Source organism: Neodiprion virginianus, chromosome 3 (genome assembly GCF_021901495.1).
Source record: "Neodiprion virginianus isolate iyNeoVirg1 chromosome 3, iyNeoVirg1.1, whole genome shotgun sequence".
Lineage (NCBI taxonomy): Eukaryota > Metazoa > Arthropoda > Insecta > Hymenoptera > Diprionidae > Neodiprion > Neodiprion virginianus.
In genome coordinates this window covers 29123044-29150294 of record NC_060879.1, presented here as the reverse complement: position 1 = coordinate 29150294, position 27251 = coordinate 29123044, and the positions used below count along the sequence as shown (strand labels likewise).

The 27251-nt window shown below is 44.3% G+C and overlaps 1 protein-coding gene across 1 annotated transcript in view; it reads right to left on the bottom strand.

Moving 5' to 3' along the window:
* The window catches only part of LOC124300486 (lachesin-like), a 137848-nt gene extending 113822 nt beyond the window's left edge, over positions 1-24026 (bottom strand). The window contains exon 1 of the mRNA XM_046754651.1: positions 23916-24026. Coding sequence (XP_046610607.1) covers positions 23916-23985 — 70 coding nt within the window. The 5' untranslated portion in view covers positions 23986-24026. The remainder of the gene's footprint in view (positions 1-23915) is intronic.
* Positions 24027-27251: the final 3225 nt, after the last annotated feature.

The window sequence follows — 27251 nt, the reverse complement described above, 5'->3', positions numbered from 1 at the left end:
GACACTAAGATAAGGTATCTGGAGGAGTGTTTTATCGGGGAGGCGGTTAATGAGGGTCCTCTGATAGATGACCGCTCTCAATCGCGCCGGCGCTACCCGCTCAGAGTCGGTCTCTAAGGTTGGTAATCGACTGATGGTGAAGTCAACGTCACCCGATACCCATACGCTACCAATCTCCCAAACCTCAGGTCTGGCACGACCATGTATATTTGTACGTGTGTGTACCATATATGAGGACGCTTGCACGGATTACGATCGCGGTAACGGATTTAGATTTCGTTTCTCGAAATATAAACCGCGGTCGTTAAGAATTGGTGAATTTTACCCGGAATCGATACGTATATTCTCCCCCAAAGTTGAAGAAAGGAAATGACCACGTTTGAAAGGAACTGTTGTAGGGACTTTGCTGCACGGATGTATTATCCAGATTGTTTGTATCTCCTCTTGAATTCGACCAATTAGTGAGAGACGGTGATTAACCAGAGGGATATCCGGTTATCGCATGAGTCTTTGTCTGAAAACGCGAAGTTGAAACTCGGTCTGAGATCATTAAGATGAAATTTCAAACAAAGTTTCAGTATTCTATAACATACCTGTAGGTACCTACTTCAGATACACGTGTAACGGACGAATAACGATTTTATAAATTGTACGTATAAAAATTAAACAGTTACGGGGTAATACGCTTGAAAAAAGATCATAATTCGTTATTGCGTTCGAAACAGTCATGGATATTGCGATGAAAAATGAAGTAAAATGAGTCTTACCGATCAGATTGAAACTTCAATAACGTCGTACCGCGACCCCTTTTGCTTTTTAAGAAAAATTGGGTTTCTGGAGGTAACAATTACTAGCAGCTTGACTGACGTATATTCATCATTTTTCGAAGCTTAAGTGCAGGGAGCAGCTGACACCGCGAGTTCACTAGAGGGTTCACTTCGCATCGGCTTCCGCGACTGTTTTCGTTGCCCCGAATCGGTATAATTACAAAGATACGCTTCAGTTTGTAGACCTGTCAGGGTGTGTCCCATATCTGCAGAATTGAGATACATTGGTCGTTACCCATGCGTAGGTATTGCTTTCCCCCCTTGTGCAATGCTGCACGCAGAATCTCGCAGCTCATGCTGGCGAGCAGAGCCATTAGCTGTAGCAAGGATCGTTATACGAACGGGATCCTATTTGAAACAAGAGCGGATCTCGACACCCGACCTCGGCCTTTGAGGATGCCAAATGATTGTCCAGCTATCCATAACTTACCGAAGATTCTCGAGATGAATCTGGCCCGAACCGGACCAGCCCCCATGGGCATGGGCACGGGGCGCGGGATGGAAAGAGCGGAATTAATCGCGCCGCATCGCTCAGAGAAAAACGGGGTTAAATCAAGTCTTGGCGAAGCGCGATGGGAACGAGACGCGGTTAACGACCCTTAGCAAGTGTGTACAAATTATCCAGTTATAGCTCTGGCTGACATCACCGCATCTGCTGGGCGCAGCTTTGTTCGTTTTATACCGCAAGCAATTCACCAGACAAGCCGACATTCCCGGGTGGCGAAGTACACGGGCCGATGTGGTTCTGCGAACACCTACAACCTCCGCCTTGCCGTTATCGCCGCTTAACGCCCACCAACCTCTCTCGTCTCTGTAAGCTAACCCCGCGAAATTTCATCCCTCCGCGCTCCGAGGTGGACAGATCAGCTGATTATGGACACGCGAATGAACTCTGGTCCCCGAAAATTTAACATCCCTGCCTCGGCTTGCTTGGGGAGACCGACGAGTCATAATTGTTATTATTATTCATTATTATGACGTATATTAACCAGGGGATGCTGGTTCGTAAAAACAACAACTATACATATGTCACGTCTCTGCGCGAAATCGAAAAGGTGCAGACATTTTTTCATCTACTCCAGACGTACTCGAGTATTTCGTGGGAATATAGTTTGGCACTATTATATTATCTCTCTCTCTCTCTCTCCCTCTCTTTCTATATATATATATATATATGTGTTTGCGTGTGTATGTACATACCTGTATTTACGTATATGTATAGTAAAGTGTTATAGAGGCAAGCGTGAAAACTTTTCCGGGAGTGGTTCATTCGCGACGGGCGGCGTTGGACCGAAACTTTTTCCAACTGTGAGTTACAGTTATTATATGTAAATATCAAGTCTTATAAATAATCCAGTATTTCTACTATTCGAAGGCACATAAATCATGCAAATGAAGCATTTGACGTGATAAATATTGCGCCCTTGTGGTCTGTGTCCCCTTTGCACGATTGATTACCGGCAGATAAATCCAGGCCGCACATTAAGCAGAGTCCCCCCACCACCCCCCCAAAGCCCCCGCCGCCACTCGGTGCCGGAGGCGACTTTACTCGAGTAATAAAACGACATTTTAGCGGTAGAAAGACGGTGAACCGTTTTTCAAACGCTTCGACTCATCCATCTACATTTAAAACTTGGCGCATTAGCAAACAGAAATAAAATGCCCCGCGGTCGCCGCTGTTGAACCGAAATTGCAGGAGTCAGTCCCGGATGACTTTGGCTCATCGCGAGGATGCGTGCAGGAGGTTCTTCCCCGTCTACGCCTTATCACTTCCACCCCTCGTATAAGTCGCTTCGCCCGGATTTTACCGCGTTTTTTTGTACCCAAGTAAATCGAGGATACCGACGCCGACGCTGCTCGGGGAATCTCGGGAAAAATCAGGGCGGAACTCCACAATTGACGTCATTTCCAGAGATGAGAATCTAGCTTTCGCAGTCTCCCAAACGCTTTGTCCCTGTCGACGAGAGTTTCCTCGACTTTATGAACGTATTAATTGACGGCCTTCTGGAAATCCTTGATTTCTTCTCTCCAGCTTTTCCACCCTCAAATATCTCCCCCTAACCCACCCTCTGCCCCCCGAACTATCTGCAGGACGACCGTCCTTAGTCACAGACTCAAGCTCACGATTTGCCCAATCACCGTCGTTGTCAACCTCGTTGCCTCGCTTTCCTCGCTTCTCCTTTTAACGAGCTATATAGTACCAGTCTGTAGTTGACGTACACCTGATAAAAGTGCAGCGTCTTTCAATTCTCCTGAAACTAAACTGTTACTGTTCATTAATTTCGCATTACATTATATCGTGCAGAAGCTTGGTATGTATGTCAAAAATTATTATTCTTGACACTTTTCAGTTTCCGGTCATTGAGTCGGCGCAATACTCGCGGCTTACGGCTCGTAATAACGTGATTATTATAACTGTCTGGTCAATTTTCATGAATTCATAGACATTTTAAGGCTAGATCCCGGCTGCCGGTAATACAGCTGAGCTTTCTTGAACTGTAAAAAAGAAAAGACCTGAAAGTAGCTCGGCTAAGAAGCTTCAAGGAGCTTCGCGCACTAGCATTAATATTCAACAGTTTCAGTTATGAAAGTAAAGTGAAAAAGTAATGTGCTCACACAGCGGGAACGGCATATTTAAGTCAATTATATTACTTAACTCTGCCCTTTCTTACTTGGTATATACCCACTTATTACCGGGGAAACGTTCTTCCTTCTTCGTTATGAAGTATCGGCTTTTTGTCATTCTATTAACAACGAACGCGATGATTGATGGATCCTCACTGATATACGAATCGCTGTCCTTTCTCAACTCGGTAAAGGGCTATGCAACCTGTTTCCATTGTGACTGAATTCGACCGTTATTCTCGAAAGACAGAGGCTCTAGCGACTTCTTTTGTGTTGACTAAGTCGGGCTCTCACTTTTTGGTATAAACCTATTATACGCACAGGTTCCACCGACTCGTTATCGGTGAAATTATTTCACCATTAACCGTAGTGGGTACATAATATCTTCAATGGTTTCGAATGAATTACCGGTTCTGTTCTTTTTTGCTCATATTTTCGATTGTTTTTTGGTAAGAAAATCTCACTTCGTCCGCTAGACAGATTTTTACTACCCTTCGAGAGGTTTATGCTGAATTTAATACTCTGATGGAAAATCTAATTTCCGCTATATTTGGCCATGCGGAGAAAAATTGTTCAACAAATTTTATCACGATCGGAAAGAAATTCTTCACTTTTCGGAGGCGAGGAAAATAATTCAAAGTATGTACGAACGTTGTGTTTGAATAGTCTCCACTATATATTGCATGTAGATGAGAAAATCGTATTGGAAAATTATTCAGAAAAGTTTGCAGGCTCTTGACGACGGAGTAGCTACGCCGCCGTGATTGATCGGAATCTCCACTCTCTTCGCCACCCTTGGCATTTGGAAAGCATATTTTCAGTTATTAAGCCCCCAAAGTTGACGAAAATAAGGCCTAAACTTTTTTGTAAGCGACGTGGAAGTTTTCGTTTGCATACATATTTTACAAGGTTAGGAAAAGGAGAGAAAATTTCACCGAACGGTGGGTCAAATTTTCTCTCCAAGACGTTCGCGCCACGACTATCAACTGGATACGTTCGCACCTTTCGAGTATAATGGGGCTTACGATTAACATACACGTACGACAGCTTGTGAAATTGTTTAATTATTACGACCAATCTACAGATACGACCGTCACGCAATTCGGACTTGGCGCAAGGGGAATTTAATAGCTTTAATTAAGAGGAAAAGAGCAGTTAACGATTATTAAGATTAGATTTGCAGGTAGTTAAACGCGTGCGGCACCCCTTCGTTAATGGTTTCTTAACACGAGTATCTATGTTATTATCGCCGTTTGAGTATGTCTTCCTAGAAAAGATAGCATCAAACCGACCTATAAAACGCATCGGCGGTTAGAACCTACAGTAAGCGTCACAAATAAAAGAGTGGTACAAACTAGATCACCAATCTGCTCGGCACTATAAGTTTTGATACGCATGCGTGATGCACCTCGTATCAGTTTCGGATTCGGTATCACGTTTGATCGAAGAATTTTCCCGGGTATTTGTACTTGTGTCCGTTTGAAGGAACTCGAAAGATGAACGCAACATTACGACCGGGTGTCGAAGGAAATATTCAGACCGTGTCAAGTTCATCAGGAAACAAAGCTCCAGAACACAAGGCGTCGAATTTGAAAGCTTGATCACCTTTGCCTTCAGGGTATAGGGTATACGGACCGAGGTGAAGCAGAATGGACCATTTTACGGAAATCATTCCTTCCGAGAGACAGAAATTTATGCGTAGGATTTTCGAATGGTTTATTCCGATAAAGCGAGACATACCGGCAACGCGTCTTTCTCATTTGAAAGCGGAAACCAAATGTGCTTTTGTTCATTTTCACGTTTGCTGAACCGGTGAGAAAGGGATGAAAGAAGAATTGGTTTAATGATTTTTTTTCTCCTTGTCTCTGTAACAAACCTCATATGAAAACATCTTGACTGTTATTTGAAATTGATGCTGTAAATTTACGGATATTTTTAACGCGTATTAAATCCTAAAACAGAAGGGATGAGTCAGGATCCATCCGACCAGAATCGAATGAATGCCATCTCTCGGTATCAAGTTCCAACTGTGTAATACGTGGAAAATTGCAACTCCGTTGTTTTGCAAGCTGGCGTGGATGTGACGCCTGGTATAAAGAAAATTGAATACAGAATGTTGACGTAGTATTACAATGAACGAAGACGCAGTGAAGCTGGAAACGAAATGAAATTAACATGCTCGTAAAATGGCAAACAGTATAACGATGCGTTGGCAACTGGAAATGCTCGTCGCGAAGCACACGGCGCGAGTAAGTATCCGATTCGCGTATATTCCCTTACGTACCTACACTGTTCCGTTTCGAGCCGATTCCCCGTCTACATCCTCTCACGTATCTACGCCCGCCTCCTTTTCGCCAGAAAAGCCGACGTAGAGGATCTTCACGTTCGGTGTATCCAGATACTTACATTATACGTGCGACTTGTCGGGAGGTAGATCCAAATTGACGGAACTTACGCCGTCTTCCCACCCCGATGCATAATAGAATATAACCGAGTTCACAGCTGCGTTATAGTTCGCACGTACGTAGGTACGTACATACCTCTGCCGTTATACCGCCAAGTAATTACAAACTTATCCTAATCGCGTGATCTTGGGCAAATTACTTTAAAACTGTTCACGCAAAACTTTCCACTCTCTATGGTGTGATATTAGCATGTGTTACTGCCGTAGAAATGATCTGCTTGTCACTATTCTCGTTATTCTCAATTCACTGTGATTCCTCATCGCAGGGTAAATGAGAAAGAATAATTTTTCAGCCTTTTTGCGGGCCTTAAACATCAATCAGTAAAACTGTGCAAAAACCTAGCTGCACGTTTATACTTCATCTTCTTCACTCGGATGTTTTCAGAATTTGGCAACCTCGTACGATTTGAAATTCGATCGAAATTGACGATAACCGTGTATCAACTGAAAAAACTATACGGTAATATTTTTCAACAGACCACATGTGGCACCAATAAATATTTGCAAAATTTTGGTCTCGTTGTAAGAAAGGAGCCGAACTCAGTAGATAATTGCATTAGGTTTGGCACCACACATGTTTTTTTGTTAATTCTTAATCGACGCGCCAGATATTAAAAGAAACGAATACCTGGATCAGGAAGTCATAAATCTTCTGGTACTAAATGTACTAAAGATTCTCTACCCCACGCGGCTTAGGTATGAGGACCATTCGCGAAACTGATTGCGGTTAACGTAACCCGGTATGACGTTGCAGGGTTAATAATAAGATCGTGCTTCCTTATTTCCCTCAAATTCCCTGCAGACGTTCCGAACCGAAAGTTACCCGTCACATTTAACAGTCAGGTTTATTCTCCGTCCGACGATATGACCCACCAATTATCATTGAGCGCCTTAATCAAGCCTTTATTAGCATCATATAGAACTATCCGTAACTGTATACCAACCGAATTCAACCGAAGGTGTTTCAATTATGCATAATCCACTGAAAGAGTAATTTGGAGGAGAACGATACGATACAGAACTGTGTTACAAAATCGATGAGAAATATACGTACGCACGTGAAAAATGGATCGCAACGGTTGATAATGGAAAATTCATTTCGCTTCAGTTGAGTTCTCACTTGTGGGATCGGGTGATTCGCCTGTCGCTATTTTACTTCAATCCGTTCGGATCAGCTCGAACACATAATTTGATATTCCTATCCGAGCATTAATATTTCACGTGGGACAAAGTCAACAGGGCTGGGCTCGTTTTGAGGGGAAAAAGTTTTTTACTACAGGTCTCTGGAAGCTTGACGAGCTCACCAAAAACAGGTTTTACTGTACATAGGTTACAGGCATACGTCATACCGCGAGGCGGGTTCTCTTAATTTTTTAATCCCCGAAGCCAACCTCGGGTTATAATTAATGTCGAGAGATGATGACGATGAACCTCATTAGCTTTCGCTCTACAAGTTTCACTTCAGCTTCAGCTTCGGCTTCCCTGCCCAAATTACCAAAGGTCCGGTCGCTCGGTCGACGGAGTCGGGCGTCTAGCTACTCTCGCTACTACGTCATAGTCGGGCATCGGTGCTTTATCCCTAGGTGTGTGTGTGTGTGTGTCTGTGTGCGCGGGTATGGCTCAACCGAATGCGAGTGTTGTACAAACGGCTTGGAAAATACCGGCGTCGTTGTGACATCGGGGTTCTATTTCACCGGCAGAAGTACGGATAATCGAGACAAGGCGCGGTATATATATATACAATATATATACATATATATGTATAAAGTATACGCCGCGGGTAATGAAGTTATATATTTATAAGACGGTATAGTTCTTGAGGCCCGTGATGACACTGGAGGAAACTGAGGAAGGACCTCACATACCTACGTGGTTATCGAGCCCGACTCCAGTGATCCAATCATCTCTAGACGCTGTCATGAAATTGCGTCCCAACTCTATTCTGTCCGCGTGGCACAGCCAATTGCCCTCACCTCGCCCCGCCCGAACACCCGGAGGAACTTTGCTGCATTTCGGATTAAAGCCGTCTGCTAACGAAACCGCCGCTCTTCGATATAGAACTCGGGATCCGACTTCTTACAACAGCTGTGTTAAGGGATTAGTTCCGATAATCAGGGTCGTTGCCTGCGGCGCTAGATATCCACCTTTGAAACGTTCGAATGAAAGGACGGAAGAAAATTGATTATGATGTTTACCGGTGTAGACTGCTAGCGGACGATTTCTTACTTTATCGAATACAACGGATGTACATAAAAAAAGCTCCCTGCTCAGTGAAAGCTTAGAATTGTTCTTATACAACTTGCGTCTCTGTTTCACAATTCCAAAGATTATTTCAATTTGCACGAAGCATTTCGAGCGAACCAATTGAGTTAGAAAGGCACTGAAGAATATTTGTAAAAAATAATGTTGTCTTGGATGCTTGGCGTGCCGACCAGTCAACTGAAATTTGTCCAGGATGAGTTATACGCTGTTCCTGAAGTCTGGCTGGGGTTCGTGAATTATTGTAACGTTGTTAAATCGTTTTTTGCTGCCTTTGTGCCAGGCTGACATTTCGTGTGAAAAATTACAATATAAAAGTGCTTGACTCCGCACTAAAGGAGAGATCGAAACTTATACATGTGTCGTAGACAGGCACAGCTGAGCTTTAGGTAAAGCTGCAGGATGGTGCAGGTGTAGCACGGTGCTATTCACCGGCAGTTTTGAAATGAATTTGTAATTTGTGAGCTAGCTGTGAAACATTGATTGTTTTAAACTTCTTCATTGCTTTAGCCGAGGCGCGCAATACGTTTATTAAATGGAGGCGGCTGTATATAACCTGCGAAGAAAGTTGCGAGCGTAGTAAAGATGCAGAACACACGCGTCTCACGGCTAAATATTAACGACGAGTTATCGCTCGATTTATATTTCAATTTTGTTCAAATTTTCCCTCTGTCGTTGCCACTTGAAAATTCTTGTTAAATGCAAGTCTTGCGCGAGGAATAGAGCACTGCTGCACAGACGATCATTAACGTCGAGAGGACTTAATAATTGAAGTTCGACTCGTGTGCACAGTAATGCGGCTTCAAGTGAGATTGAGCGTCAAATTTATTACTTCAAAGATATCCAAGACGTCTTTTCACGCTATAGGTATACAACGTCGTCTTCGGGAACATTTGACGCTCCAACTTCGAACGAGAGTAAAATCCTGTGAAAACTGAGGCAACCGGTTACTCACCGTGCAGTCCACTTTGTTTCACCTTCTGCATCGATCATTCACACGATGTATTAGAAAATTAAAAATAGAATATCCTTATTATTTTACAGAGAAGTTCTCCGATACTAAAGATTTTTTATGATCAAAAATAGTCAGAGATGCTGGGGAAGGGTAATGTATTTCTTATCGCGTACATTTTATGAAGCAGTTTCTCGGCGACGGATAGCCGTAGATCAGAAATTTATCTCTGCAGCTGCCAGTAAAATCTATCATAGGATCGAGCCACCGGTGCTGTACGTGTATGGATGTATAGGTATGTATATACACGCCGCTGCAGCGAATCCTGCGGTCGATTATATTGCTCGTAATTTCCCACGTGTGGTCAGTAATTACGTTGTGTTTTGTTGTCGGTTGAAAAAACGCATCGTGTGCTTTACTTCGCTCGCAGGGCATAATTGATCGAGACACGCTCACTCACCGGCTCTGACAGGTTTTTCGATTGAAGTTTCGAGAGCGACTTTCGATTTATCGAGTTTCGGTCGCTACCAATATCAATGAGAAAATCTCGCGGCCCCGGCAACAAGAATACGTGAAGAAAATTTCAAGCCAGAGTTTGGAGCGGCTCAAATACTTATAGCGTGTCCTCGCGAGGGTGCGAGGTAAGGGATAAAAGGTTTCAGGAAGCTGGCAGGGGAAGTTGGGCAGGGTGACTGCCCGATACCGTTAAATCTGTTCCCTTTACACGAACGTGTGTGTTTTGTTGATCTCCAAGGAGCACAATAAAGCCGGGAAAAGCGCATGCATGCAGCTCATTTTCAATCTGCATCGCTGTACCGAATTCCTTCAGTTTGCCAGCGCATTTCTCACAACCGGATCCTGTGTCCACCTGCAATTCCAGCAATTTATTCATGCCTTTGAATTTATGATGAACGGTGGAATGTCTGCTCCTCGGAGACTTGATGAATTCCGCTGCTTGCGTATTTTCTTTCACAAGATGAATTCACCAGAAATCTGTATGATCTTTTTAGTCGCTGTACCGACGATGAACAGCATTTCCGCTCGAGGATCATCGGCGTTAAACATTTCTGCGGAATTGAAGGTTCATAAAATTATACCGTACTTGTAGAAAAGCCGACTCTAAAATCCTTGACAAGCCTTTCGCGGTTGATATTTTAGGAAGCGTTACTCCGTCGCGTGTATACCTACCCCCGTAGTTTGGGTTATTCGCAAATCGGCTTACGACCCCCTCAGCGGACACAGAAAGGGAGGGAAGAGAGATATCCGAGAAAACAGCAGCAGCAGCGGTGCTTTCCTGCGTGTTTTGTAACGAAAATGCGGTTTGTTTCTGAAAACAGGCCGCAGATTTGCTGCTTTACAGAATTACCCATCACCCGTTGGTCACAAGGAAAGCCGTAACGCGCCTGGATTACAAGGACGAACAGGAATCCTTCATCGTCTGGTCACGGTATCTTCGTTATAAACGTACGATCGCTAATGCTCAAACCGGAAATCAACTCAACCCCGAGTCGGTAATGCGAAAACGACTACCTTGTTTCTGCCTAATGTTTTTAAAACTGCGTGAGTACATGCTCGTGCGAAAATACGTACGGGATTGATAAATCTGCACTGTCATTTATCAGACCTTTATTCGTCACGTAGCGTCAGGACGTCCGTTCACATTACCTTCCTTGGTAACCGTTACAATAACTCATGTAACTGTGAATTTCACTTTTTTCCAACTGATAGATGGAGATGAAACCGGTTACCTGGCTATTGGACGCTCCATCGAATAGGTCGGCCCGTGACCCTGGAATATCACGACGTTTTTCCGATCGCCCCCGAACCGTGAACTATCGCGATCTATCACTTAACCGGAAACAACATGCGTGGCAAATATCAGGGTCCACCTTCCGTGGCGCCCATAATGCTATCACTTTGTCAAACAAATGGGGAGCCTGACGTTTTCTTCCCGTCAGGTGACGTCGGTTTATGTCGATATTCAGTCAGAACGCCCGATCATTCATTTCGAATACATCTACACTGTAAAAAACTGATGGTGTAAAGTACAACGGTGTGTCAGAAACCAAAAACTACACTTCGAATGTGGTGAAAGAAGAAACGGTATTCAATAATAATTATCAGCACCGTTATGAGTATAAACTACTAATTGACACATCCATCGGTGATGAATGGTTGGTTTTGGTGTAAATTGTGACAACAACTATTCCATCACACTGTTCGTGTAGCGCGATACATTTCTTTTCACACTAGTAGAGAGTCGAAAGGATTAATTTGTTCTGACTGGGATAATTCAGTGTAATAGGCTTACGCCACTGCTTTAATACTAAAAGGGAGTTATTACAAATACCATAGACAGCCACCAAACGTAGGCTGACAATCATTTCTCCCGCAAAAAATCGGACTCAAGGGTATAATAACAACCCTGACGAAGCCGCTCATTTCAATTACTTAGGAATTTAACCAACTAACTTTGGTTAACGATAGTATATCACAAGACTCTTACTTGGGTGCGTCGACTGCAAATCTGTAATTGTAACACGCTGCGACAACAAAATAATCAATATTTTTAAGAAATTTCAATCATGAATATAGCTACTAATTCCGGTAATTCTACACCTCCTGTGTAGCCTCTTGCACGTTGTGACATCAACTTGTGACACTAGAAATTCAGCAACGTGTTAATTTTACACCTGAAAGCTAGTCTGCTTGTGACCACGCGCGGTCTTCAATATCGTCAATTCTGGTACATTTTTTTTTTTTTTTTACTGTGAACAAGTTGTCAGTGGGTAGTTATCAATCTTCCAGGAGTGCTTACTAAGTGCTGGATTATTTTGAACAAAAAGGAAGTTCAGAACAATCGAGGCTCGTAATCCCATAAATGAGACTCATTTCGCAAGTGTCATAAGAAAAAACAAATTCATTCGTATACGAACCTGCTGATATCGGAAAATACAAATACATGCATTACGAATGACTACGACACTAGCATTTGCTCGACTTTCTCGAAATTACAACTTTCCATTTGTGCCCTTATTACATCCAGGCCTTCTGTTGTTGATGGATTGCTCGTGTCATTGCGCAAAAGAAATCATCGGATTGAAGACATATGAGGTTTTGTAAGGATGATTTATTTCCAGTAACAATGATAGCTTCCCGCGTAATCGTGAATGATCGCAGATCCAGTCAATATCGAAATCTGGCTACTTAGAAGATTGTTAGTATCCATCGGTAATAAACTCAGAAGCTTTTACTGCTGTAGACATGCCATGTATGTTATATGTATAAGAGTTCGAAGCACATGTTTGGTTCCTCCGATCGCGACACATGATTTTCGCCGATTTGTCGACAACTGTAATTCAGAAACGACAGAGCTCAAATGCGACGACGCTATATTAGAACGATTTTTTTGTTTCCAATTCTTCATTGAACTACCTACACTTGTCGTGAATTTGAGAAATTATTCCCAGAACAGTCTACAACGATTGAAATTCCATGAAATTGGAAAATTCTCTCACCGCATTCACGACATTTTTGTGAGAATTATTAAATCAAACTGTAATAGCTATGGCCGTTATGGTTAAACGGTCTCTTCGCGTAATGCGGGATTTTGCACTGTGGATAGAACTGATACCATAACTGAGGAAAAATTCATGCAAATCTCACAAATGGTTCGCGAGATAAGGACACTCCTTTAAAAATACATTTTCCCCTCCCTTATCCAAGCTCCTCTAACCATTCCGTTCGAATTACGTATACCAGATCTACAAATTGTCTACCATAAGGGTATCTCGGTGATCAAATTTCACTCAAGATAGGTTACTCTATTAAAAATTCCACAAAAGCAGAATAACGCCGGAGAGAACGGGCACCTCAAGAGTATTTCAAAACGTTATTCAAGGATGCTGAAACAATTGCAAGCTCTCGCGTGACGTTCCAGGAATACGTAGATCAATTTGCACGACACGAGTTGGTAGCGAGTTTATAACTTCAGAATGTAAAACGAGGTAGCAGGAAAAGTAATTTGCAAATAGAAAAAGAATAGCTTTGTCTATTTAACTCGCGAGTCGAAAGCGTGCGGGGAACTCGCTATTTTCACGGTTTTCCAGCATCATTACACAACCGTGTAACAAACCATCCGGATATGCGCGAGGCACAATCGAATACGAGTAGCCGTAAAGGTGGGTTGTTTTGCAGAAGCGGCTTCCGCTGCGCCTCCGGGTTTCCGTTTCACGTCCCTCACGCCTCACCGGCTATGCCCATCCCTCTCGGCGTTTCTTCTTCGTGGTGAACTTAACAAAGCCGTAAAAGAATAAATGGCGCGGTATGCGCGAAGGGAGATAAGTGGTGGGTGCCTCCTTGTTTGCTAATCTAGCAGAGCGGGCCCGGATCATCTGTTGCAAGCTGTTGCGGCAGAGGATGATCGCTAATGGAGTTAGTCTCTACCTCTCTACGGAACGCAAGACGCGAGGCAATCAATCACGCGTAGTCAAACAGAATACTGCGTGACCTCTTTCCGCCTTCCTCTCGACCTTACCCGGCCTTACATTCCCTTACCCAATTTAACCCTGTCTTACCCGCCTTGCCGAGATTCGCCTGCAGTTTTACATTTGCCATCTTTTGCTCGACTTCGGGGATGATTACTTAAAATAACAGGATAAGCCGTGTGCTTATTTTTTTTCATTAAGCTGTCCATTTCCGTGAAAAATAATCAATCCAATCCGCACGTCTGCAACGAATCAGGCAGGGGAAACATATTTTTGCCATCAAAACGCCGTGTCAGCCAAAACTTTATGCTACGATGAGCGGTAACTTCTTTAGGGATGTTTCGGGTCTCTGAGTAAGCCTGAAGACCGCATGTTTAGTGTATGATATAAAAATTTTAAACTGATGTATACATACACCTACTCATTGATTTTAAAGTTACCGCGGTTAGGGTCTAAGAACTCTGACAACGACGAAGTCGAGAGGCTATCGCTTTATTCGTTGTACCGTCAGATAGATTGTCTTATTATCGTAACAAATCTGTATTGTATAAATAATCAACAAAGTGTAACTGCAAGATACGCAGATCAGTGAACTACTTTACTAAATTACAATTCAAATGAAATCGGGTGAATGCTAGCGAAAGAAATGATTGGTGGACGGCAGATATTAAACAAAAGACATTTGTCAGAAATTTTCCCCCCCGTCGGTATATAGGATGAGTGAAATTCATTGTTTCAATCTCCCAAGAAGAAAATTCTCCCTCGCGGAATTCCCACGGATAAGCGAGAGGCTTCGGAACGCGAATATTACATAGCTCGATGTATACACATCTGTTGTGAAGTGAGGCAGTCGTCAGATTGTCCAGTTCACGAGGTGGATGATTTAATTTATCCGTTACGAGAAATCGATATCAGCCTCCGGAAAAGGCTGCTCAGCTGCCTCGACTATACAAACATATTCCGAGTGAAATGGAAATGCATTAAACGAAAACCCATTCATCAGTCGCAAAGAAAAGAGAAGGAGGAATAGAAAGAAGACGAGAAAAAGAATAATTTCATTTAATAAAGCTGACGAATCGATTTAGGCGCCTCGCTCAGTTTCGCGCGTTTTTCTTTCACACAGATAATCGATTCTCGGTAGTCTTTCCTCTTTTACCGATCTCATTACATACCCGCGTGAATTCAGGCACGGAACGACCTGATACAGATCGCAACTAATTTCTCATTGAGTCAACCATTATCAAACGTACGCGTTACAGTCGATAATGTCTTTGAAGTTGGACTAGCGGCGCTGCTGTGGTCCCATGATGAAATCCTGTTCACCAACCACGTTATCCACGCCCTGCACCGAAGCGATAGCCGTCCAACTCTGCGGTTAACAAATTAACACGTTTCATCAGGGAACATTCTGCTCCGTGAATGTCCCGCCCTCGTCAGCACTTTGACAATTCGTACGGGACGAAACCGATCGCTGGTAAATCTGCAGGGGAAGAAGTCGGGCCGTACAGAAACAATTAATTACTCGTCCAGTACTTTTCCAGCTCATGTTTCTATACGTGATACGTATTGTACACGTAAGCGCGAAGCTGTGACGAACTGCAAGTTCGTACATGAAGCACACCGCACGCGTAACGAAGTCGGCATTAACTAGCAGCTATTCTACTCGTGGCATTGCCGGAACCAGATTAATCAGCGCAGCAGGTCGTACATATATTTCATATCCATATACACTTCACTTCGTTTATGAGATAAACTTTGCCCATTCGCATTCCCGATCCTCGTACCCTTCCCCTGTTACAAACGCAAATACCAATGGGGCACGTACCATGCATTAGCTACCGTGGCCAGCAACACTGACTTACATTACACTACCTTATACGTGCGGTGCACTGGTTCCTTACATTTTCAGTAAGTACCTGCAACGAGCGCTTGAAATACGAGTGGGATACGTTCTGTTAGGAGGTATTGGTCAAGTTTACCGTGAACAAAACGAAACGAAACTGAAGATGACGTAATCCAACGCCACGTAACGTAACGCAACGTAACGTAGGGTAATGATCGGGCGTAGTAATGAGGACAAATGAAGTGGGTGAATTATACGCGAACGTCCCTATGGGAAGCAGGTACTCGCTCGCTCATGAGTTATTCATGGGAGTCTATCATAGCCACTCCATCCAGATTGTGAGATTAATCGCGCGCGCAAACTCCTTTGCCGGGTGGCTCGCACGGGTCGACGTATTCATTTGGCGCGAGGCGGAACAGTGAGATGTGAAGTGGGACGAAGAGGAGGAGGAGGAGGAGGAGGTGAAAGAGGAGCGGGGAGCTAAGGACCGGGAATGATGGATGCTGCGTTTGGATAGCGTTACTAGTCACTTCGGTTTCCCCCCAATTAGCGCCACCCCCGAAATGACTCGCTTCGCCTACGAGTACCCCTCTTATCTCTCTTTGCTGATCTCTTCTTTTATTCCCCGTTAATTTCTGCCATCTCAATGTCTCCCCCTTCGACTCCATTCGCAACGCCGCCACTCTTTCGAAAACATGGTATCACATCGTACTCGAATAATCGGTTTCGATCTTTTGATTTTAACGACAACCGTCAAACTCGCTTCAAACAGTGTTTCTGTACCACATCTGAAGTACATCCGCAATCAGATCCTTGAAATTCCACGTGACGAGTTTCTTGCTCGTCGTCAGGAACGGGAGTCTTTAGTGTTTGCACGGGCGGACTTTCACCTGCCAAACGGATCTTCGAGGATCGGTGACTCTGATGGCTAAATTAATACAGCAAACACCTTTCCACCCTCAGTCATCGCTCTCCCTGAAGGTGTGCTCGGGGTGTCTGGCGCCAGGATGCTCTCGAGAACGTCAGGCGCTCTCCTCTTCACTTGGCGTCCCCGAGCCATGTTTTACGCATCACAGGGAGCCCTTCAAGTGTCTTATGAACAAAGTACCCAATGACGGCTTTTCCGGGAGCAAAGTAGCTTTTGCAGCCAAGTTCTGAGCCTGTTGCTATTCACGGAGAAGGAGGGTGGTGGCGGAGAAGGAAGGGACAAAGGGTTTGTACACGGGCGTACAATGTTTCACTAATAAGGACGTGTAACTCATTGCCCTCCCAAAAAAGTATCAAATATTTTTATTCCTCTAGTTATTTTCGCCTTCCGCTTTGCCCAGCCAAGTTGATTGTCTGTTGCACTAGACGGTCAAATAACAACATTGTGCGTATCACTATCCTACTTTCAAATTTGGATTAATACGTGTGTAAATATGTAGACAGCATCACTACGTTTGATTTTTGACTGATTACTTATATGAGTAAAAAAAAAAAAAGAACAAAATGTCGATGTCAGCAAACCCGAGGGCCGTATTTTAACGAGCTTTCGTGAGATTAAATTTTTCATTTTCTATTTATAAACGGACCGAAACCTTGCGTTCGTGGGAAGTGAATTACCTACTCACTTGTACCAGATTTGATCTGTTACTTCGGATATTTTTTTTTTTTTTATCAACGTTTTACGCAACGAACACATTGGTCACTTCGTTTGGTTATACATAATAATATATGATATAGCTTCGCCAACATTAAGTTGAATCCATTCCCAGTTTCATTATTAATAATCACGGGGACATTGAGGTTTACAGGGATTCATACCTCGCGACTCATTGCAACGAGTCAACTTCCGTGTTTCGTGGCAGGATGTTTGCTCAAGCTTTTGTAAATGCCGACTCGTGATACAATGGAGGGTATACGCCTTATTCCTACGCCCCGTAAACATCAACCGAGAATTTGATGGTAAATAAATTACGTCGCAAGTTAAGCCTCCTCTCCGTCGACTATTGTCCAGGTGTTTTCTGGTGAAGTTTGAGAGCCTCGTTCAAAGGGGCTACTGCAGGGTTGTACCGCGTGTTTTATGAGTATCGTACCTACCCTACCATCACCCGCACCACACATCCAGCCAGCCAGCGAGCCAGCGAGCCAGCCAACCAGCCAGCCACGTCTCGTAAAACGAAATTGGGGTGGTATTGCAGGTAGTCGATTAACTCGTCGCTTTACTCCTCCGGACCTCATCACGGGCCCCTCCACCGCTGCCGGTTCCTCGGGATCGTCGTCATTGAGCTTTGGATTAATTTTTATTAGGCTTCGCAGACGGAGCGATTTGCCAAACAAAGTCCAAACCAATTGCATTATATCACGAGAATTGAATGAAACGGCGCGGCGCGAGATGAGAGCTTCGCTGCACGGGCATCCACGTTCTCTGCTCCACGCACGCTTGTGTATCATCCGTGCACCTATAGACACAAGCCTGCCTAAATCCTTGGTAAATATTTGTCAGGTTAGGTTAACAGCTTCGGATGGTTGCCAGGGCTGGCCCGGACTTTGTTAAAGCCTTTCCAGAACTCGTGTACCACAGTGCGCGGTCTACACTCTTGCGCGTACCTTCGTACCCCATCCCCGTCGTGGACCCTAAGCGAGATATCCGCAGATGGGTATAACCTCTAAGTGGGTTTGAATGCTTGCCGCGGTATACCGGGTTATGGTGCTTTTTTCCTTATTCCCTTTTTTTCCCTGCCACCACCGCTCTTTTACAGCTTTTCAAGGGCTTCACAAATCGGACGCAGGATACGGTATAAAGGAACAGATTCCTGTTCCTTCGCGACCACTTTTATTCCCACCGCCTGCAACTACCACTTCAACTTGAGATTTTTTGTCACCATTTACGGAACGACCAAGTCTGAACGAAGTTCGGGCGGACGACGAACGTGCATGCATACATAGGTATACCGTATATACGCGTACATATGTAGGGAAAAAGTCACACTGTCCCGCGAAAGATATAGATAACTTACGACGAAAACTTGCAGTGCAAAACTATGAAAAAGTAATTCTACCCCGGCGGAGCAATTTCACGAGCAAGTGCCGCGCTTGTAAATCCGATTTGGAACGGCGATTAAGGCCGCTTTAGCGTTTCTTACCCATGTTTCTTTTTCTTCTTCTCCCTTTTCTTCTCAGGTTCTTATACTATAAATCCTTCTCCTCTGCGCACGTTGCTCAAAGACACAAATAGCATTTCTATACCTGAAGGTATTTCTCCTGCATCGCCAATATATATATATGCGTACGCACGTGTGTGGTTGTGCATAATGTGCGCAGTGTATGAACCTTACGGTGCCGCGGTGGGTAAATTTTCGAAATCAGTGGAAAGCCAAATTAGCATCAATACAAGTGCCACAATCACCAGCAATGCCGGAGGCGGCCAGGCGTAACACACTGACAAAGCTTCATGCAAATTGAAGACAATTAGAAATTTTGGCTCAAAGCAACGCCAAGCAGCGCTAACACCAGGAAGTAGCGTGTACTTGCGATTTGAGTTTTGGTTGTGGGGAATTCCGCTCCTGAAAGGGAGAATCAGAGAATCTCATCCCTGGCAACGGGTAACGTGACCCCGGATGAACTGCGGCGACCGCTTTGACCGGGTTGTCGGCTATGGCGCAAATTTGGCTCTGTACACCGCCGGCATGTGTACGTACTTGGCTGCCATGCGTGTTACGGGTTTTCTACAGCGCCACTTTGACTCCGATTCGTCCGATACGGGCAGAAGTGACGGGAGAATTTACATACGAATGAAGGTGTAATCACCAATTTATACGACGATAGTTAATGGAATAGTAATAGAATTATCATTGACTGAAAATTCGGACGATAATCAACGTAGTTCAGCAATCGTCGGTTGTCAGAATAATTAACGATGGGACACCGTCACCCGGTTTATCCATCTACGCTATAAATACGGAATTTTCCCGACGGTTATGAACGAATAAACCTGAAATTCCACTATACTATAAATGAAAATCCGCGCTCTGAACTTTTATCTCATTACCCTGTATCCGTTGAACCGAAAACACGGTCGTTCAACTCGAACTGTCATAAATACGCAATCGAAGATGCATTTACCTGAACTGGGACACCGGAATATCTCGCTATGCATGATAATATCATATCATAGGTGTATTAAAATAATAGCGCTACTTTTATCAATACTACAAATATACAGATATAATTATATTGGTCTTCAAATTTCCTGGCAGTATATTCGAAAATTAGTTTCCAACAGCTGCACGGCTGGAAGGCGAAGTACAGACGTGAATTGTCTCATCAATGTTATCCAATGATTAGAGCTCCCTGTGGGGATATTCGGACAAAAGGTAGCATTTCAATATTTTAAGCTGCACGTAGCGTTAAGGACGCAAGGATGGTAATTGAGGGTTTCAAATGTAAGGCTGGCATTGAATCATGGATGCCACTGACAAATTCATTCTATCTTAGTCTGCATCATTCATGTCGCAGGTATAAGCCAACAGATTTTCACTTCTGATAAATTTTCCTACAATTAGCCGGCATAGAATACCGAATCTTCAATAATTCACAAGGGTAATTGTACTAACGACGTACAATTATTCCTGGAAATAATTGATATCGTAAGAATGTGAAAAAATAATAATTCGCCGTGAAACATGGGAGAAAAAAATGCATCTGGATACGCATGAAATGAAAAATCACCCTTCACGCATCCCTTTCCCCCGAGTCGCGGCATGTCTTTGAAAATGAAATGGTTCCATCAGCCCAAGTCTCCCTTGCATAATTTCACAAGGGATAAGGAATGAAGTGGGTGATCATCATCATGGCGCACGTATACGCGAGGGCTATAATTGAATGAAGTATAAAATATTTAAGTGGCTGAAATTACGTTGTAGCAGCGAGGTGGGTATGTATTTAAAGCGCAGGCATTTGTCGTCCAACGATCGTGAAAACTATAACACTCCTCAGCGACGCATCGTGTATTAACGGTTGAAAATGGACCACGAGGAAGCTTAGGGACATGAAATAAAACAAGCTTTTCCTGCACATAATGCGCACAACTTGAAGAAACAGTCGCAGATTACAGTCGCAGCACCAATTTTCCATTTTGCAAAGAGTTTCAGCCGCTCGGGTACGTCATTTGCCACACTTGCCGGCCCCGCTTGCAGCTTTAAAGCCGTACGTTTCGCTCGTGCCGACGGCGTTTACTATCCACCGCAGTAAAAACATTGAAGTGTTATCACGAACACGGAGCAAAACTGCCCGAGCTTTACTTGCACATATGCGATGAACAAGGAGACTTTACAGGTGAAAAGCCAGTCATCGAGCCAAGCACCACTCTCTTCCCTTCCACAGGTTACAGCTGTTCCGGTTCCGAGGAAGTATCGCTGCGCGAATATTACAGAAGTCGAGACGTCGCGGGTATGAGCCGCGTAAGCCCCGGAGGTTCCTGACATCGCCGGACATTCCGGCAGAAATATCTCGCCGTCGCGCATCGCCCGCTTAACTTCTTTGTCGAGGCTCGATCCGGAGCAGATATCTTTTTCCGCTCCTCCCAACTCTCGGGGTATAAATCTATTACGGAGCGCCGACATTCCGCGGGGGCTTGGCATGTTGGCTGTTGTTCAAATGGTCTATCCGACAATAAAAAGCGATGCACGTCTCCTGGAAATCCTCTACTTCCGCGAGATTTAAACGCACACCCCCGACCCGACCCGCGGAGCTACGTCTGTCCCTCCATCCCTCCGTCTTGCTCTTTTTCTCCTCTTCCTCTCGTCCTTGTTGCCGTCACCACCGCGCGGCTCTTCTCCCCCCCCCCCCCCCCCCCCCCCACTGTCATGCTTTCCTCCTCCTCCTCCTCCTCCTCCTCCTCCGCGTCCTCGATCCTGGCATCCCTTCCTTTCCGCGCCGCTTCCACTACTATCTCTACTCCTTTTTCAATGCAGGGAAAGAAACGTGTTTGTGTTTGGACTCCGGCCAGATAATCTACGGCAATAAATTTCTCTGTGTACAATGCCATGTGATTGGTTTTATCTATCGGCACTGTGCGGTGGTGGGTGGCGAGGAAGGCTCGGACCCGGTACAGGCACCTAGATTCCGACCGCTATCCACGTTGCACGCATCAAGCTTTCGCCCCGCAAATCGACTCGAACCGGAATGATTTCTCTTCCATTTACTACCTCCTATCTCATCCTCGGAGTGAAACTTTCAACGGGCGATTCGCGCTCAATGCACGCCGCTTCACTACGATTCGGAACAATGATTTCGGTGCATATCGATCCTTTCTACTATGTCCTTTATTTACTGCTTTTATTTTTATTTGATTGTTTTCTTTTTTACACGCTTACGGTTCGCAGTTCGCCCCGATTGCTCGGGTATGTTAATTCGCTTAATGGTGCGGTGGCGCGTTGAAAGTTAAAATAACCCAGTGATGTACCTCTACCTATCCTGCACCGATCCCAAACTAACTTTCTGAGCGCCTCCTATTTAAAGCACGTATGTTCGTTATTGGGCAATAAATTTTGATTAAAGCGGAGAGGGAAATTTGGTCGGATACTGACTTCTAGTTTTCCCCCCCGTTAGGTTATGGAACTTTTGAACCGAACCGGTTGTTGTTAATTCGCTAATGTTACTATAACCTGACCCCAAGCTTTGCCGTCGAGAAATTATTGCTTCGTATCGCCCGATGATGGCACTATACGTTACACCATTTACAATGTGCCGTATGTTTCCTGCAGGTGACCATTAGCCTTAATCGTAATCGGTGTTCAGCCACGAGTATACAACAACCTTCGCCCTTTCCACCCAACATACGCATCCGTACAGTTATACATCGAAAGTGTTGTGCAAATTGATGTCGACACTCGTTATAATTCGAGTGCAAAGATTTCATATTCATTATGTCAACGAGATAGCATGAAATATTTTACCATTCAAAGAAACGTATTTCGATGGTGTAACGTTGGTAAAAGTAGGAACGCATAAATTTTTGCGAACGCCTGCGTAACTCGTGGTGAGATATGATACGAAAGTGAAAAATTTGTGAAACGGTTGAAACAATCTATTTCTGAATTTTGTGACAGGCGGGATCAGTCGGCGCGATCCACGTTGGGGTGTGTAGGCAAAATTTTATGATTCATGGGATCGCGAGCGTAAGAGATTCGGCGAGTGGAACAAGGTTGCAAAGGATCGAATCAATCATCCGCGTCGTTTGATTCGATCGATCGTATCTAGGAAAGTGACCGTTGTCAAAGTTGCGTTGTGAAACCGCACGAGTTAGCTTGCGGTAGCTGTATACGAAGTTCGATTGAAACTGTTGAAGTAACGACAAAGCCTCAATTCGGCAAATACGTTCCGAAACGTCGCGATGCGGTTTCGTGCAAGGAAACGCACTCTAAGCACGATGGCTGTGTAGCGGGGTGGTGAAATCCTGAATGCGGTTTTGCAGCTGGATCCTCGAGCCGAACAGTGAAAGGAGTGAGTTGGCAGAGAAGTTGTCGCGCGGTTCTCTCGGCATTTTCTCTATGCGAGGAAAACAGGGTGTGCAGCTGGCGGTTCACTCTTTGCGGAGAATAAGGACAGTTTTTCACCTCGCTACCTCTTTTAATGTCGCATGCGCGAGGAAAACCACCCTACTTCACCCTCCGACACCCACATCTCCACACGCACACACACTCACTCACTGACTCACGCACGGCTGCACGGCCGACGAAGAGAGGAGAACTCCCGCATCTTGCCGGCACACAGTCGTGGCGCCAACGGCGAAACTTACTGTCGTATCAATACTACGGTATCCCCATTGTTTTCCCGAGATAACGTACGCGCCGAACTCTATCCCTCTGCGTATCTCGCACTCAGCACAACCCGGCGTTGAACATTCGGTGTAACTTGACAACGCGCAATCGCGGCCAGCTCTTCTGGCTGATTGTAAGTCAGAAATTCAGGGCCCATAGTCGAATCTCCGTGATTCGTTGTGCGCGGCGACTTTGCACGAGCATGCGGGCGCCCACCCCTGAATACCGTTGTTATTATACGTCTGACAAATCTAAGGGAAAGGGGAGGGGGTGAAAGGGCCGACACGCGGGGAGCAGACGAGATTCTTGAGAATTGCCGGAATCCGGAGGTAACGCCGAGGGGGAAAAACACCATCGTCGTAACATCGCTGAACCCCCGATGAGTCACGTAAACTGCATGTGACGAAAATTCGCGAGTCACGATCGAACATCCCCGCAGGATACGAGGTCGTGGAATGGAGCAAAAAGCGCGCGACGATAGAAATATATTCGTCCGATATTCTGCGGTTATCGTGGAATTCTGTTGTTTTTTTTCTCTCTCTCTCTTTTTATGGTTGTTCGTTGATGTTTATTTTGTTTTATTCGAACCGAAAAATTTGGAGTCCTCTGCAGGTAACGAGGAATTAATTTATAGAATGAATATTTTCACCTACCTTTGACACAAGGTACATAAGCCAGCCACAAAGTGACACTGAAAATCAGGAACAACTTAGTTATGGTCATTTTTACGCAGCATTCGATTACAACATTAACGCGACCCGGAGTTCAGACAGTGACTGGCTCGTGGATCGCTGTTCTCCAGGAATAACGCGAAACGCATGCGTCCTGGCCCACGTGCCAAACTCTTCCACCCCCCCGACGTCCGTCCACCTCCACACCCACGATCACCTGAGAATTCCTATACGCGAATTGGAAGGCACATGCGAAAGTAGCACCCTAACCATTCTCGTAACAAAAAAGAAAGTAGTTTGCGCTGCATCGTCGATCCGCTTAATAAGATTCGCGAAAATTGTGCAGGGATCGTAATATACATTCTCGAAATTATACCGTACGGTGGATTTATGGTGTAGTTTGATACTTGCAAGCGTTTGCTTTTCCGAGATTTTTTCACCTCCTACCTCTCTCCTTAAATTTTCATTCGTATATTATTCTTCATTCTTTTTCTCCTTGTTGCCTTCCATTTTTATTCCTTCACTCTTCTTCTTGTTTTTTTTTTAACAATTTAACTGCGCCGAGTTGAACCCTGGTGAAAATTTCGATGAGTTATGATTTTCTCATTTATTCCTCAGCAGTTTACCGCGAGTCTTGATTACCGCAGGATTACGCCAGCCCGCGTTCTCCGGGATTAGTGTTACGGAGCTGGCGGACTTTTGAGGAAAAAAATCTGTTTGTATCAAGGGGAATGAAAACGTCGGCGGAAAAAGAAAAGCGTCGCGATATTTTTCCCCTCCCCCGTGGGTAATATCAATCGGTGTACAATATCCGATGGGAATCCCATTACTTGACATACTTGTTAAAAATATCTCGGTTCCCACGAGGGTCGTACTTTAACACCCAAGTTCACTTTTTCTCATTTATAATTTTCACACGATCCTCACAGTGTCGATTTACTGGCAGACATATTTTTCTAATAATCGTGAGTCGAAGGCTTTAAAGTTGGAATCTTTAATGTGCCCGATTGCTCAGACGACTAACGAACAAATGTTCTTGCATAAAAAATAGCCGTGTAAAATACCAAGACCAAGAACTAGAATGCCATTATTGTTTCTCAAAAGAAGGCTGAGTCACACGGTCAAGATAACGCGAGTAATAATTCTCAGCGGCAGCATCTCACGTTCTTGGAAACCTCAACCAGAATACAAACGGTCGGTGGTAGTATCTTTAATGGTAATATACTCGAGCTTCTTTCGAACACTTGAAGCGTCAAGAGTCCAGCTAATTCAAATAAACTCCATCAGGACGTGCTTGCTTAGCAGCAACGATGAAATGGTACCGAATGGTCGCATTTCTCTACATTACCCCAACTATCCTCGCTAATAAGTCTCTGAAAGCAACGGTTGAACCAGTTATCAACGTCCGTTTGCGGCTGGCCGGTTTCTCGTCGGACACACGTCATCATCTCGATTCCGTTTCGAGAGTTACTCACTCGCGCCGCTAATTCCAGCCGTACATCGTATCCTACATGATCGCTGCCATTCCCGTGTTAAATTGCACGCGAATACCAAACGACGCGGGATTTGGCGTTGCAGCTTTAATCAAGTTTCGTCGACGACGCCCGCAAGCCCGCGGAGCTGAAATAATCCTAGAACGTTATAACCGGGACATATCTGTCTTAACAGACATCCAATTTTACTTAACACGTGCTTCGAGCTCGATGGGGTGCATGCAGCCAGCACGTCTCGGAGATACGTGCAAGTGTGCGCTCTGAACGAGCTAGGTGTTGTCAGCTCCGTTGCCGTTGCCGGTTCCATTCCGCATCTAGTTGCTCCCACACTCCTATAACTCCTTTTCACTTGAATGTGAACCCTGTGCAGCTCGGTTGTGCGGTTTGCTTGTGAGTCTGGTATGTAATCAAGGACTTCCACATTCCGGAATCTAGACAACTCATAGAAGTCCCGAAAACGCAAGTAATTTACATATGTTCGTGGGTACACTTTACATCCGGCTGTTACACTCAACGGTTACACCTATGACGAGTCAAAATACTGCTGGCCGACTGTCGATGAAGAAAATTTTGACAATGCATCGAGTGTCTTTTAGAACGAGGAAATCCTTTCCTGCAATTGGACTACTTTCCATCACATCGGGCACTCATTACAGAACGCGTTTGAGACTCGAAAAGGTTGTGCTCGAGATGTCGTTATCGGTAACGATAGCTCGTTGGACTTTGATCATACATTTCCAAAACTTCTTTCATGCACGAGATGAAACGACGCTGGGTATAATAATAAAAATCAGAGGATAAATATGAAACACGAAGTAGATGTTACGTACTTAGCAAGGAGCCGGAAGCGGAAGCAGCTGAACCGGTAGATAGTGTATTTCAAAAATGGGTATGAAACAAAAGAACATCTCACTTATTGCCGTGTCGTCGATCTGCTCCACTCTCCTTCTCTCGCTCGCGGGCAGTAAACTTTGAAGGCAGAAACTTATAGTCGATACCCAACCGTACATACATATTATATATATACACCTACACATACAAACCGATGCTTCGAACACATTTAACGTTGTTTAATAAATCATCATCCTAAACTTTTTCACCGCGTTTTCAAAGAGGAAAAAATGGGCAATCTTGGCCATACACCAACGGTGTCTTCCCCGTGAAAAATACCACGCCTTGATTCCATTGCCTGAACAATATAACAATTTCTTCATTTATTCTAACGATCGAACCGCTTCTGATTATTATCGCCAACAGAGTAAATAAGGTTCTGCGATTTGAAATGATTCTGAAATCACTAAATTGCGTGAATTAGGAATACTCGAAAGTGACAGCGAACTGCTTTCTGAAGGGTCAGAAGAGCTCGGAAACGATCAATCGGACGATGAGAGCGAAATAATTACAATAATTAAATGAGCATACAGCAGACTGGAGGTAAGAAGGTTTTATTCGACTATATTTAATCCTTTGTTTCTGCATCGAGGGTAGCTTGTTTAGCCGCTTCGTTTTATTCACGAAGTTAGTTGTATATGCAAATACTTAACTGCTTTGAGATGACTTCGAAGCGACCTCTAACTTTTTTCCACCTACCCAGAGACATCAAGGCTTGTTCTACTCGCAGTGGCGGGCATCAGAGGAAAAAGTTCAATCTATTTTTTCTTTGATACATTACGGAAAAGTATGCAAAGAATGGTACGTTCCACAAGCTGGGTTGTAATTAAATCTTACATAAATATGAACAAAGGTTCTTGCGTTGTTTTCAGCTGTTTTTTTCGTATCTCATGCTCATCGGTAATATTCTGTAGATTAATTTTCAACAGATTCG